Source organism: Akebia trifoliata, chromosome 2 (assembly GCF_017979445.1).
Source record: "Akebia trifoliata isolate Shusen 1 chromosome 2, ASM1797944v1, whole genome shotgun sequence".
Lineage (NCBI taxonomy): Eukaryota > Viridiplantae > Streptophyta > Magnoliopsida > Ranunculales > Lardizabalaceae > Akebia > Akebia trifoliata.
Window position 1 is genome coordinate 4,557,211 of NC_141376.1, and position 15,478 is coordinate 4,572,688.

At 35.1% G+C, this 15,478-nt stretch overlaps 1 protein-coding gene across 2 annotated transcripts; it reads left to right on the forward strand.

Moving 5' to 3' along the window:
- Positions 1-4,847: 4,847 nt before the first annotated feature.
- On the forward strand, positions 4,848-12,563 carry LOC147408959 (splicing factor U2af large subunit B-like). Of its 2 annotated transcripts, none has more exons than XM_086424170.1 (13): positions 4,848-5,146; positions 5,504-5,721; positions 6,241-6,354; positions 6,431-6,498; positions 7,114-7,184; positions 7,271-7,318; positions 7,415-7,474; positions 8,737-8,797; positions 8,911-9,023; positions 9,462-9,908; positions 11,078-11,213; positions 11,374-11,441; positions 12,212-12,563. In XM_086424170.1, the coding sequence occupies exons 1-13, from the start codon at positions 5,024-5,026 to the stop codon at positions 12,347-12,349; spliced, it is 1,665 nt and encodes a 554-aa protein (XP_086280296.1). In that variant the 5' UTR covers positions 4,848-5,023; the 3' UTR covers positions 12,350-12,563. The 2 variants fall into 2 exon arrangements, with proteins under 2 accessions (XP_086280296.1, XP_086280303.1); XM_086424177.1 differs by having other exon boundaries at positions 4,850-5,146; positions 7,274-7,318.
- The last annotated feature ends 2,915 nt before the right edge of the window (positions 12,564-15,478 follow it).

Genomic DNA, 15,478 nt, shown 5'->3' on the forward strand with positions numbered 1-15,478 from the left:
CTCTCACCTTCTTTGTGGTTTGTTGGATACTAAAAGGAGCATGGATGGTTATTAGGGAAAGTTACTTGATGTATTGAGTAATTTCTTTTTAAATCCCCTAACTTGGTGGCAGGTGGGGGTAAGTTGATGGTTCGTTTGCCTCTTTCAATTAATGAGATCGATGATTCAAAATGTGGTTATCGATAATTCAAATTATTGAGATTGACCTTTAGTTTAATTGTCGAGATCAACTCTTAAGATGAATTCATTAAGAGAAGAAAAGAAAAGAGAAACTCAATTTCTCTCCACCATGTTTGGATTGAGAGGAGAGAACTAGGGAAATTCTAAAATTTTAAAATATCTTAAAAGAGATTTAGGGGTAGAGTTGGAATTATAAAATATTTTAAAAGGTTTTCTTTGTAATTCTCTCATCTTCTCTCCACTTTTGGAGAGAAATAAAACTCACCTATTTTTCTTTCCTCTTCTCTCCAATTCTTTTTTCTTTTCTTCCCACTTAACAATCCAAACAAGAAAAATAGAGAGAAACTCATTTATTTTATATTTTCTTCCCTCCATAGGCGGTGGAACAAGCATTATTAGACCATTTGGGAGAAGTATGCCATATTTTATGGAGTCAATTTTATATATTGAGTCAGTTTTATATACAAAGAAATGGATGAGTTACAATCGTCTAAAACTTGATCGAGTCTATTTGATTGGGTCAACGTGGATTGATTTTTAATATACATTAACTATTTTAAAGACTTTGAATGTTTGTAATTGAAATATAATATAATTTTCTTACGTCCAAAGACATTTGAGGCCAAAGTCGTTGAGATGGAACAGTAAACAAATATTACATATTATAATCAACTTCACCAGGGAACATCTCTGTGTATCATACACATTGAGACTAATTGTTAGCTAGTATAAGATAATGTGGTTGTATCATTTATTAATCCATCCGTTTCATGGAAAAAAAAAATGGGCTCTTTTGAATTTGGAATATATATTTTTCAATATGATTTAGATGATTTGAACTGGCCAAAATCCAAATGCATGTCAATGCATCACAATGTCAACTTGCACTCACCTTGTGCAATAATAATTGGGACAAGGAAATCATCCTCTCAAAAAATCAGCCTATTCCGAAACTTCTAACTCATCAAAATTGGTTTACAAAAAAATGGACGATTTATGATTCTTGAACTTGTTTTGATTGAGTTAGAAATTTCGGAATAGGCTATGTAGACACCCCAATTTGTACGACCACTAGAAAAAGTCTAAATTTTCAAAAATTCCAAGTTGATTTCAATTAAGAGTTTTCTTCATTCATATATATGCACATATGTACCATGTCATATCATTTTGCATACTCAAACCTTATCCCTAATCCATATCCAATTTCATGCCTACTTCTTTAACCCATCGTTCCGAATTCATAAATCAACCCCACCAAAACCCATTTTCTATTAGCAAATCCATTACCCATATCCTAATATAATATTAAGACCACATCTAAGCCTAGTCCAAATACTCAAATATAAACAATCAAAAGTCTATAACCCAAATACTCAAACCTAAGCCATCTTAAGTCCACAACCCAAATATCTAAACCTAAATCACTCTAAACCCATTATTCAAGTCCAAAACAAAGTCCATACCAAATCCATTTTAAGCCTATGGCTTTACACCTCCCCTTGAAAGATGACATATGATGATATCTCATAACTCCCAATGCTTCAACCTAATTGGAGAGTCAACTCCCTTGAGAAATCTCAATAATGTCCTAAAAAAGTGTAGTCAAACCAAAAAGACGCTTTGATCTTTGGTAAAAATTCTTAAAATTTGGAGAACTTGCAATCCTACATTTAAAATGTGACAATCTTCAAGTACATACATGAAATTCTTCCATTAGTCTATTTCAAAAATATACACCCACCACTGCTTTATGAGTTATTTACAATTGAAACAAAGTTTATTTTTTACCTATTATTTTACCTTTACACATGTTATCCCACTACTCACCTTCCTAAAAATATTTTTGTTCTCTCACCTCTCTTTATTAAAAAATCAAAAATCAAAAATAGTTTTAGAGTTTTGCTCACAAATTTCATATTTATCATCATAAAAATGAAAATTTTAAAAATAACTAACTTAAACCTCATGTTCATTCTCTTTATTTTTATGATTGAACTATTTTACCCTCAAAAGTTATCTAAAAACTCTATAAATAATCTCATTTCTTATGAGCAAGTCATGCTCTCAAGCCTCCATCTCTTGACTTAAAACACTATCAAAATTCCTACTTTACTTTTCTAACCCTCTCTCAACTCAAGAACTCATATCCATCTCTATACCATCAACCAACAACTTTGATCTTCATTAACCTTCTACCCTCAACTAAAACTCTCAACATTCAAATTACTTATTTTAAAACTTAACATCATTCAAGAATATCAAGGAACAATGTGGGTATAAATTATATTTTTATTTCCAAGCAATTGTATTTTCTACTCCTAACCCTCTATTTATTTTATGTTCTAGAAAATCTTTAGGATGTAATACACACACTCTCTCTCATCTCCAGTAGATTGGACTTTGGTTCGGTCGAAAATGTGGGGGTTGATGTCTTCTTTCCCCTATAATATATCTCATGCATCATATTGTACACTATGCACTCACTCACATATGCGTGGTAACGATGAAAAAATGTGTTACCCTCTTGTTAAGGTTGAAGCATTAAATTTATAACATTGCATACATGTATTACGATTGTGGCATTAAGGGAACTTCATCATGGAGTCCATCTAAAAAGCTCAAACCAACATTCTTACTCATAAAAATAGTGTATGTTATATGGGTCATCATTTTCCATAGAATATCCCCAATGTCTCACATTGACATCAAATCCCTTTTTAAGGGAACATTTTCACTTATCGGACACACCAACTCTAAATATTCATTTCCACGCATTTTTTACTTTCTTAAGTTTTTTAAAAGATTGGTTAAGTTTCAAGGTCTTAGGTAAACTTTTGGCAAAAAGGATGGGTGTCTAACACATTCCCTATCCTCTAATTGGACCCCCTACCTAGATCTTAGGTAGACCATGTATTTTCTATGTACGAAAGTCACTACAATGATAAAATCAATTTCAAAATTATTATGAGTGCACATTCATACTTATTTTCAAAAAAATAATGGTGACGACTCCAAATAACGTAGTATTGAAGTTCAATGAGAAATTTCTCATGTTTACAAATTGATTTTTTGTGAGGATGATGGATGATACCCTCATCATAGAGATCATCCTTGCCAAAAATCAACTTATTTTGAGACTTTTTGCCCATATAAAACAAAACAATTTGGTTATGGTATGGGTTGCCCTTATTAATTCGTGGGGTGTTTTTATAATTATCCATTAGATATACCCCTCCATGCCTTATTTGAGATATTTCTAACCTTAATATTCTCTAAAGATTATTATTATTATTTTTTTAAATCTAAATATTTGAAAATCATTTACTTTTTTGTCTGAAATCAATCTATTTACTTGAAACTTCAATTCTCAAGGGGAAGATATAATTTTTGAGCAAGTAAAAGGTAATGAAATGTTTTAGATATAAGAATCAAGGATTTTGTACAAGAATTATAACAAGGTTGGAGAAAGGATGGATTGAAGAAAAGTCCGACTAGGCTTACTATGATAGTGAGGAAAAAAACCGTTATTATGCCTCATTTACTAGCAAAAGATTGAGATGCCCAAAATAAGTCCTCGAGATATACAACAAATCTTGAGATTTTATTTTATGTATTTTGATGTCTTTTTTGACGGTAGACGAGGCTTAGTAACACATTTTCCTCACCATCATAGTAAGGAATGGGCTTCTCATTGAAGATGCCATTTATAAATTAAAAATACAATAATGCTAAAGTGACATCAGTCTAGAATCTCATATCGCACTTCTTGATGTGAAAGTGTATGGGAACTATAGAGGGTTAAATCAGTAAGGCATATGGATCCTACACGTGTCCAAATATTAAATTAGTAAGATATCTGAACTAACTGATTTTTTCTTAAGTGGTACCCAGGATGCCCAGTTCATCTAGAGGGTAGAGCTCGAATGTCAGCTCTGCCCAGTATATAAACCAAGCATGGTAGACTTTTGAGTTGTTTTCGAATCAACTCAAATCCCTTGATTTCAGAGAAGATCCCAGGAATCAAAGGAGTGGATAACGGAGTCCAAGAGAATCTTTATCTTCTCAGTATCATCTTCTAAAGGTAAGGGATCCCTGTTGAAGATCCATGAAGATTAAGGATCTCGAGAAAATTCTTTATTCGACAAGATTTCTTAAAAAGAACTATAAATAAAGAAAGAGACTAAGAAAAGAGGGGTTCGAAAGATCAAAGAGTCTATTACTGATAAATTAGGGAGTTGACTTTATCATCAAAGAGTTTTTGGTAGATATCACACCAATGTCATCACCATTGATCGGAGGGAGTAAGGAACACGAGACAACCAAGAGGAGATGAGTTTTAAGAGGTTACAAGAAATCATCTTTATAGGAACAATAGATGCTTTAATCGAGACACGAGCTAAAAAACATCTATGGTTCGTATCCACTTACATTTCAAGAAGTGCGATATGACGTACAACTTGAGTCACTCCAGCACGACTCTTGAAGATAATACATGTATAGAGGTTGAAGAGCTCGAAAGTTTCTGCTACTAAAATTAAGGATATTTTTTTTCTTTCTTAAATGTCGAAGATGAGTGCATCGTGATCACATTTTTCATAGTTAGATAAGGCAGGTATCCCAAATATTCATTGAAACGTGGTCGTTGTTTCTCGCCCTTTCTTTATTTCCATGGGAGTTTAATAAACTACTAAAGTAATAGGTGGGTGGGTCCCACGTTTAGGGTTCATTTGTTTCGGGTCATAGGTGCAGCCAAAAGAACAGAAGCCCTAAAAACCTCTTCAACTAAAGTTGCAGAGCGGAAGATCGAAAGGGAGAAGAAAATAATAATAAAAGGGTATCAAGAATGCCGAATTACTCTGCCACATCCGAAGGTGATGGTGAGGGTTACAACGATTACAGCTCTTCCTCCCAACCGAAAGGTCTCAGCCATGGCGATCCACACGACGTCAGTGATTCCAAAAATGGGGTAATCCATGATCCATCTCTGCTATTTTTTGTTGTTGTATTAGAATCCCAGTGAGATTGCATGAAAGATTAGAGTAGAATCAGACTAGAAACACTACTTTTTAAGCGGTTTAATTAATTAGGAATTTAGTTTTTTTGATAAATTGTTAGGAATATAATTAAAATGAACCTACTTCTGTTGGATCAAATATTTTGTGTAAGTGAGAATCTGAAAATAAAATAAAAAATTGTGAAGATATAATTGGTGATGAGCTTTTAAACATTGTTTTTCAATATGCATTTTGGACTGTATTAATAAAAAAAAGGTTTTATTTTCTTTCTTTCAATTTGTGGGCATTAATGTTGCTGCATAATTCAGCACGGTTCTCGTGATCATGAAAGAGGAAGATCTTCAAAAAGCAAAGACAGGGAAAGAGAAAAAGGGTTGGATAAGGACAGAAATAGGGAGAGGGAAAGAGATCGGGATAAAGGTCGCGAATTTCATCAGAGAGATCGTTATAGGGATCAGAATAATAGAAGGGAGCGAGGACGGGGTAGAAATGATGATGGTTATCACCGGAGTCGAGACCACGACAGGTGAGGAAACTTCAATTTGTGGCCGTGTATTTTTCATATTAGTTCATTTCATCGTCATGAGTCCTGACTAATCCGTGAAATTTTGACTTGGAAAGTTGACTGTAAAGTTCTCTAGTATATATTTTTGAATAATGTTGAAGTGACCTCAAGATTGGACCTCACATCGCACACCCTGATGTGGAAGTGTATGGGAACCAGACTATTTCCTCGAGATATGAGTGAAAAAGCATCTATGGTTCCTGCCCACTTTCACGTCAAGATGTGCGATATGAGGTCCAATCTTGCGGTCACTCCAGCACGACTCTTTTTCGTTCTGATAAATGCATTTATGTACTTCTATACATTATTTCTTGCACCTGATTATCCTTGTACCAGACTTTGATCAACCTGATTATCAGGAAAATGTATATTGGACATTAATTAATTCCAACAATGCACACCAATTTACTTGGTTGTTTATAAAAATTCCAAATGTGTTATCTCAGTTGATCATGCTTAGTAGTTTAATGTTATTTCCAGGCGTAGAGATTATGATAGAGACAGAGATGGGCAACATAGACATAGGTCAAGGTCTAACTCAAAGGCTACATCTGGTCGTGAATCGACATCTCCTTCTCGATCACGATCTAAAAGGTAAAACATTGATACTACTTGACAATGTTTTTCCCGTGCGAATTGACAGTTTTTGTGATCTATTTTGTCTTTGTAGCAAACGGGTTAGTGGTTTTGATATGGCTCCTCCAGCATCTGCAATGCTTTCTGGCTCTGTGGCTGAAGGTATAAGTCCTTCCATTCAAATTTTATTCTATCTGTCATCGTTATTCCTTTATTTGTGCTTAGCTTGGAAATTTCATATTGCATGGTATCATTTGGGTAAGTGATTTGTTCTTTCATCATCAATATTAGAGACTTAGAGCTGCAATGTTTTTTATATTACTTGCTTGGTCAATTAATTCGGAAACTGAAAACCAGTTTTGGTTTTTTTTGTTTTTGTTGGTTGTTTCTTTGTTTTTTGTGTCTATTTGTTGTTGTAAGAAGGCAATGTTGGGCTACTTGTCCCACTGTGGTGTCAATGGGTGTGAGCCGACTTCTATAGCTTTTATATACAAGAACAAGAAGGAATCAATGCACCGGTTTGATGGATCTTGTTCGTCTTCAACCTGCAACTATTGCCCTTCTTGGTAGTCTTACAATTATTTTCCTCCAGTACTTGAAAATGATATATATTCCTTTCATCTCTTTGATAAGTTTCATTGCAAGAGGCTAGGGTAGCTTAGAAAGATGAGCACACACAATTATGAGAATGCATTTTGCTTTGGTAGTTATTATAATAGTATGGAACCATTGTTTTTTTATTTCGTATCCAATTGTAACTTAGTCAGAGTTTTGCAGTTCAAATGACTGGGACCCCTCCAGCTATTCCTGGAATGTTTCCAAATATGTTCTCGTTACCTCCAGGACAGGTACTTCATCTGTTTCCTTTTTCCCTATAAGTTTATGTATATGATTGTTGGTTTAATTGCAAGTGTTTTTGTTTTGTGTGCAATAGCAGTTTGGAACTCTTCCCATGATGCCGTTTCAAGCTATGACACAGCAGGTTTGGTGGATTAAGCAACTACTTTTTGTCTAGCTTTTTTGTTCGTCTTCCTTGCAATGTGTTCTAATATTTGAGATGGCATTTTTTTGCTTTTAGGCTACACGACATGCTCGGCGGGTGTATGTTGGTGGCCTTTCTCCCACAGCTAATGAACAGGTTATTCACTTCTGTCTGCCTATATTTTTATTACCTTTAAAATTGGCTTAGCAATCCTATTAGTATAGGGTACTTTTTTCTGGTATATAGCTCCAATGTTTTTGTTGTAATATTGTGAAGTTCTAATTTTATTCCTCGTGGGAATTCCATTTTATAGTATCAGATCATATCAACTTTACTTAAATGAATGGGTCCTCTAAATTTTCAGGAGAGTGGAGGATCCACTTGGATGACCAGATTGACTATTGAGCCTTGCTTTGCTAGTAAATGGCAATGAGATCTTACTTATCAAAAAAGAAAGAAAGAACAAGAGAAAGAAATTAGTGTTCTTCAAAAAGTATAGAATCCAAAAGTTTTATAATCATTAAGTGGTGAAAAAAAAAAACAATTTGTTAAGTAGAAAGTAAAGAAATAATAAAAAATATGGATTTTGAAGTATTTTTAATTCAGAAGTTACACAAAATTTTCTTTTATTATTTTTATCTGGGTCATATTTTCAATTTGAGTTTAAAGGCCGGCAGGTAAGCTGTGCTGGTGGGTCCCATGTGTATTTTTGTTTTATTCTGATCATCTGTGCCTTATAACTCCATAATCAGTAATTTGACTTCTTTCCGGGTGGACTTATCACAACCTGTAGACAATTATCACATTGAGAACTTTTTCTGGAAGTAACTATTTGTAATCCTGTTATAGTTTGGGATTTAACATTGTAACATGGGTTCTACAAATTCTGTCAAGAGAAGTATTTCGTTATTGTAATGCAATTTTGAAGATCTATGGTGATATTTGACAATTGAACAAAAATAGATTCATTGTGATATTTGTGATTATGATAATTTGGGTTCCATATTGAAATTTTAAAATAGTAGCATGTACACGTTATATGGAATCATGCGTAGGAACCAGCCTTCCTCTTCTTCATTTGTGAGATCACAATATGTTCCAGGCATATTTAGTGAGGTTCATGAAGGACTCATCATTTCTTTTCGTGTGCATGCGTGCACGTGCATATGTGCTCTCATGTGTGTGCTTGTGGAAGCTGTAATTGAACCCATGGCCAAAAAATTGCATTGCAAAATGTCAACCAGCTGAGTATTGGTCCATGGCCAACTTATCAACTCTTTTGAGTTGTGAAAATTGACGTTCTAAAATAACTTTTGCTTTGTAATTCTTATGTGAGTCCTAATTGGTGCTTTAACATTCAATCTAGTAAATCATTTTTCATTGTTGATTCATGATTTATCCCCGTGCTTTTACCACAGACGGTAGCAACCTTTTTTAGCCAGGTCATGTCAGCAATTGGAGGAAACACTGTGGGTCCAGGTTTGTTGAAGTTTGCCCTCATTTTCACACTTACAAAAAATTTACCTGCATACCCTTTTGATTTGAAAGTTCATTAGAGGCTCATTTGCTATGGTTGATTGTCTGTTTTGTAGGGGATGCTGTTGTTAATGTATACATAAACCATGACAAGAAGTTCGCTTTCGTGGAGATGAGGTCTGTTGAGGAGGCTAGTAATGCAATGGCCTTGGATGGTATTGTTTTTGAGGTCTGTTCCTTTTGAACTTTAGTAGCAAATTAGCAATGCAAGGTGCACTTTCATTTAATTTTAATTTTATTTCTATCTTTTTGCAATTAGAAACATGCCACCCTTTCTGAATTGAATCTGAAAAGGATTGACTCGATTTTTTCCAAATAAATCTACTTGTTTTCTCAAAGCCTATTATCTAGATCAAGACTTCCAAAGCTCAGTGTACTTCCCCCTTTTCCCTGCTCCAGAAGGCTCCCTATTCTTCACAGAGAAGTTGAATTTGTTTCTCACTACGTAAAACCTTTTGACTCTGTTATAACCAAGATATTTTCTCTCCTCTAAGCCTACACATACATAAGCATTCAATTCTTAATTCTTAGGGTGTGTGCATGTTTGTTTACATAAAAAAATGTTTGGCTTTTACGGTCTTTTGAGTTGATCTTTGTTTACATCCAGGGGGCACCAGTGAAGGTGAGGAGACCTAGTGATTACAACCCTTCCCTTGCCGCAGCACTTGGCCCTAGTCAACCTAGTCCCAATCTGAATCTGGCGGCTGTTGGGCTGACACCAGGATCTGCTGGTAGTCTTGAGGGTCCTGATCGCATCTTTGTGGGTGGTCTCCCATACTACTTCACAGAAGCACAGATAAGAGAGCTGCTTGAATCCTTTGGGCCTCTTCGGGGTTTTGATCTAGTCAAGGACAGGGAAACAGGGAACTCCAAAGGCTACGCTTTCTGTGTTTACCAGGATCTCTCAGTTACAGACATCGCTTGTGCAGCTCTGAACGGAATCAAAATGGGAGATAAAACACTAATCGTTAGGCGTGCAAACCAGGGTACTGCCCAACCCAAACCCGAACAGGAGAGTGTATTATTGCAAGCACAACAACAGGTGGCATTGCAGGTAAGGAATATTTCATTAACTTTTTTTTTTTCCTTTTCAATTTTAGGAGAAGATTGGAAGTTTAGTAATGACTATTAACTTCGGACGGGGTAAGCTGTAACAGACCTTGTTATTTATCTCAAGAGTTGATTGGGAAACTAGGCAGAATGACAGCAGTTAATTTAGAAGTTATATGATAGTCAACAACTGTGTTGAGGGATGTTACATCAGTTAATTGCACACCATTGAGTAATTGTAGTTTTTGGCTCCCCTCCCCCCTCCCTACTCCCCCCAAACACATCTTTTGTCCTTCATAACTAAGATGTACTTGCACTGAAGTGAGATTTAATCAGACTTTTGTTTAGAAGAACATATCAAGTATTCAATATGTGTCATAGGATGGGTGGTTTCAACAATTTTATAAACCAGGAACTGTTACCCGACTGGGCCTTCAATTGACTTGGGAGAGTACACCGCCATATTCAAGCTCCTGAAAAATTGGGCCATCTCCATATAAAATATCTAAAATAGGTGACCATTGTAATACTTTATGATATAAAGTTTTGCTATAATATTATATGAATATGCAATTGTTGAGGAATATTTGTAGTTTTTACGCCAACTATTGTTTCACTATACATTTCTCTTGTGTCACCTGTTAAGGATGGCGCAAGAGTAAAATTTTCTTTGAAATCAGAGTTTCATGGAGTGGACCTATCCATGCAAAAAAAAAAAGCAAAGCACATATTTTGACCTAGCTGAGTTGACTTTTGCAGAGTTCCTAATCAACTAAGGGAGTAATAAACCCTGGATGGTTCTGTTTGCGTAGTTTAATCTTTATAATAAGTGATCTTATTTATGACTTAGAGCTAAGTTTTGTGAACCATTGGCCCTTTGTTTATGTCTACCCTTTAACATTCACATGCCAGATGGGAGTTCCTTCTGAGGATTTTGTGTTCAGATGGGATTCTATTTGTGACGCATAGCTTTGTTTTTTTGCATTCTCTTGTTGTTGTTTTGCATTCTCTTGTTGTTGTTTTGCATTTGTTTCTTTTGTCTTTTCTTTGTTTGGGGGCTATCTCTGCCACCTTCTTTTGTATTTTCTTCTCTTTTTAATAAATTTTTATACTTATCCAAAAAATAAAAAAATACACTTACCAAACAAAAATTGTATGCCCTTCCTTTTGCAGAAGCTTGTCTTTCAAGTTGGTGCGCTACCTACCAAGGTTGTATGCCTAACTCAGGTAGTAAGTATAGATGAACTACAAGACGACGAAGAGTACGAGGACATCATGGAGGATATGAGAGGGGAAGGCAGAAAATATGGTAAATACCCGATGTCTGACTAAATGATCTACTTCCCTAATACTGTTTTCTCTACATTGTTTTATGTATTTTACCTCTAAACCCACTTTCATTTATTCATTTTCTTTTTCCCATGTCTTCCACCTGTAGAAGATTTAAAAAATTTATATGCACTTTGCAGGAACATTGGTTAGTCTTGTCATCCCGCGTCCAACACCAGACAGCGAACCATCTCCAGGAGTTGGGAAGGTTAGTAGGACATTGGATTCTGCACCTCTTTTTTAACCTTAAAGGAAATGCATTTACTTTCATCCTTTTTGTCTCTGAAATTTCGACTGAGCTACATTAAGAGCAACCCTGAGTTCCACAAGTGGTGTGGAGCTTTGGTCTTCTAAGTTGGATTTTACAAATCAAGATACATTTCTGATTGGACAAAATTTGTAGTGATATACATGTTAAGGACTTGATCGAAAAGGGTTTACTTAAGGGGGCCACGATACATGGTTGTTGACCTTAAGCCTATTCTCTATTATTTTCCAAACAATGGTAGGTATGCCATGTTTTCATACCCTTGTGCAAGTACCCGTTGTTTGCCAATAAATTAGCTATTCAGTGCTAGGGATTATAAAAGAATTTCAATTAGATGATCGATTAGTTTCTTGTTCTTTTGAAAAGATAGTAAGAGAATAATACGTCAAAACTATGAGCGCTCCTTTTCTCATGCAACTTCTGACCAATTTGCGTATAAAAAATGAAAGAGATTGTTTTGTTTCGTTTTAGTACGGCTTGCAAGGAAAGTTTCTTACAAGAAAGATTAAAAAAAAACAAAAGAGTAAGGTGCATAGGATGGTTCTACCCACATTTGACTTATGCAGACAGACCTTTACATAATTTTCAAACAGCGGAGGTCTTTAAAGATTTGAGGTTGCTTGGTACCCTTCCTCTAGAAATCCTCCCTTGGGGAGAACTTTCTTTTGGAAGTCATGATGATTGAATATCCATCTTATTCTCTTCCCCAGGTGTTCATGGAGTATTCAGACACTGATGGAGCCACGAAGGCTCGGGCAGGGCTGAATGGGAGGAAATTTGGTGGGAATCAAGTTGTGGCAGTCTATTATCCTGAGAATAAATTCTCTCAGGGGGAATATGATGGTTAAGCTAGCTATTTAACTCCATGTCACCTTCTATCTGATGAGTCTGGCACTCCAATCCCATTTCATCATATTGTAACATATTTGGGCATTTTGCCTTTTATAGCTTGCAGACAGGTAGATGCATTTGTTGACCAAATTGATTAGCATGTCATGCTCTATTTAGTCGGGACTCCAGAGAATTCAGAGTGGCCTCTCTCTCTCTCTCTGTCTCTCTCTCATGTGCAGGTATTGTTTTCAGCTTTGCTAATGTAATGATATGACTTAATCTGTGGATAGCAATCTAGTTTAGATGGCATATCAGTGTGGCCCAAGGGAGGCTGAGCGTTTGTGCCCAGAGGCTGGTAGGATTTTCACTCGACCAATTTCAATTGCAAGAATGAGCTGTCATGGTGCAACCTCTGATTTGTGAATTAAAGGTGTCCAGAGTACAAATCCCATAATAATGTAGACATAGCATACCCAAAAGTACTTTAATGGATAGTATCCTTATATATCTTAGAAGGGAATTACATTTTTCTTATGTAGAGGTGATTTTGTGTTATCTCTTACAACTCAGCTCCTCCTGGTCATCTCACGTTTCTCGTTCCTTCCGATCAGTGGTGATACCGGTGTGGTACCTGCCAAAAACCTTTCAATAATAAAGTCAACTCTCAAATTTATCAGTAATGGGCTCCTCCACGCCACACACACACACACACACATTCTGAGTCTCCTTTGTTTATAGTTCTTTATGAGAAATCTCTTCGAACAAATATTCTCCTTAAGATCTCTGATCTTCAGGGATCTTTAGGAGGGATTCTTTACCTTTAAAAGAGGATACTGAGAAGGGAGAGATTCTCTCGGATTCCATTATCCACTCCCTAGATTCTTGAGATCTTTCCTGAAGTCAAGGGACCTGAGTTGATTTAGAGACAACTTAAAAATCTACTATGCTCGATTTATATATTGGGCAAAGTTGACATTTGAGCTCTATCCTTCAGACGAGTTGGGTGTCATAGGTATCACTTAGGAGAAAATTAGTTAGTTTTGATCTCCTTTTAGTCTAATATCTGGATACATGTATGGTCCAAATACCTTACTAATTTAACCTTTTACAACTTTTTTGTCTTTTGTTTTTAGAGTAACAAAGCAATTTTATGATTTTCTTTTGTTGTTGTGAACATTACTAATTCTCAAGATTATTTATTTATTTTAATTTTAATATAAAAAGGTTTTTGAACAATAACAGCAAAATCCTAGAAATATTTTTAAGGGTCATTACTAATGTTCCCCCTCAAAATGCTAACGTTTCCAAGGTGAAGTTATCATAGATTTTGGTTGACATCGATGATTTACTCTATATATGTTCATGAATTTCACGCCTTTATTGAGTCTTGATAACCATTGATTTTGGTTTATTAATTGTTATGCTAAATAAGCCATTGGAAGGTATCATCAACCCATACAAAAGCTTATAACGATCCAGAGAGCAATGGATTCTTTTGTTTCTCCTTCGTTCCTCTTTGGTTTTGACTAAGGGTAATGGCTCCTTATGTAGCTTGTAATTAGGCAAATAAATCTTTAGATTTTTTGTCTTTTTTTTTTCGGAACAATATATCTCAGAGTCTAGTGGGCTGACCATGGTCTTTTGGTCCTTGTCCAACCCAGGGGACAATCTTATCTATCAAAATTAATCCTCGAGTATCATGCCCCGTTGAAAATGTTGAACCTAATGTATAAATCTGAATAAGAAAAATGTTATATTAAATTAGATAATAAGAATAGTTAGAATGAACTTATCGGTTTAAGTGATAGACGCACGTAGAAGTTGCTATCCTTAAAGTCAATTTCATTCTCTTAGGTTGATATTCACAGTGCAGTTGGTCTCAGACGATTGGTTTTCAAGACTCAACATTAACAAGTCTGTTAACTATGCACTCGAAAATAGTAGACCTTTTACGAACTCGATCAAATTAGTTGGTGTACAAGTAATGAGAATTAAAAAAACAGAAGAGAGGGAGATCAGAAGTTTTTGTTTGCAATTTGTGTTTTTGCGTACAGAACTCTAGGGCACACTTTTCTTTTATAAGAGTTAAAGTCCAAATAGTACAAAGAAGCCCAACGATCTAATGAATTAAAGAGAGAGTCATTTAGGCCTTAATTGGCCTGTTTCTAAACGTTGAGGGATTCAAACGGTCAATAGAGATTAATTTTAACGGTTAAATAGAACAACGGTTGATATGAGATTTTTAAGTAAAAAAAAAAAAGGATCAAACAAATTCGAGCAAAAATGAGTTTTTCATGCGCACCCTAAGATTTGCACCCCCCTGCGCGCACTAAGAATTTTCGATGAATTGATTGCAAACACAATGGGCTATAGTCCCAAGGTGCATTGGGCCCCCATGTGCACGTGAGATCCAACCTCTCTCTCACACTTAAGCAATTAGGAGAGTGGAAATATTTATAAATTGAACACAAATCTTATATTTATCTGATGTGAGATTAAATATTTAGAGAGTTATCTACAACTCTCAAGAGAGAACAAAAAAAAAAAAAAAAAAGAAAAGAACCTTTAACTTTTCAACTATCACAAATAAAGAAAATGTTCTCTTAACTAAGATATCACTAAAAATAGAAAAATCCTACCCCAACCACACTTTAAAAAAAAAAAAGGTCTTGAGTTCAAATCTAACCCTTAACAAAATCCAATAAATAACATTAACTATGAATCCTACAACAAAAAGATTTTTGGAAAGGAAGATCATGTATAAAGGAAAGCTTCATTATTATTATTAGTGTTAGAACTATTTATCCAAATCCGACCAATATACATCTACCATGTCAATCATGGAAATATGAAAATCTGGTCAATTGGTTCCATTGATCATATACCAATTTAGTGCCATATACAAGTACTAGAGTTTTACAGTGGTTACGGCTTTGTCATCCTCTTTTATGATTAAGGGGGGCTAAAGAGAACTTAAAATGGGAAGAGTATTGTCAGTAAGGAAGATAAGGGCTTCGTCATTTTCTTTAGGATTAAGGGGGGTAAAAGAAACCTTAAAATGGGAAGAGTATTTTTAGTAAGGAAGATAAGGTGAAAAAAAACAAAAATTATCCTCAAGATTCGTAGTGAAATTAAATCTCAATCCC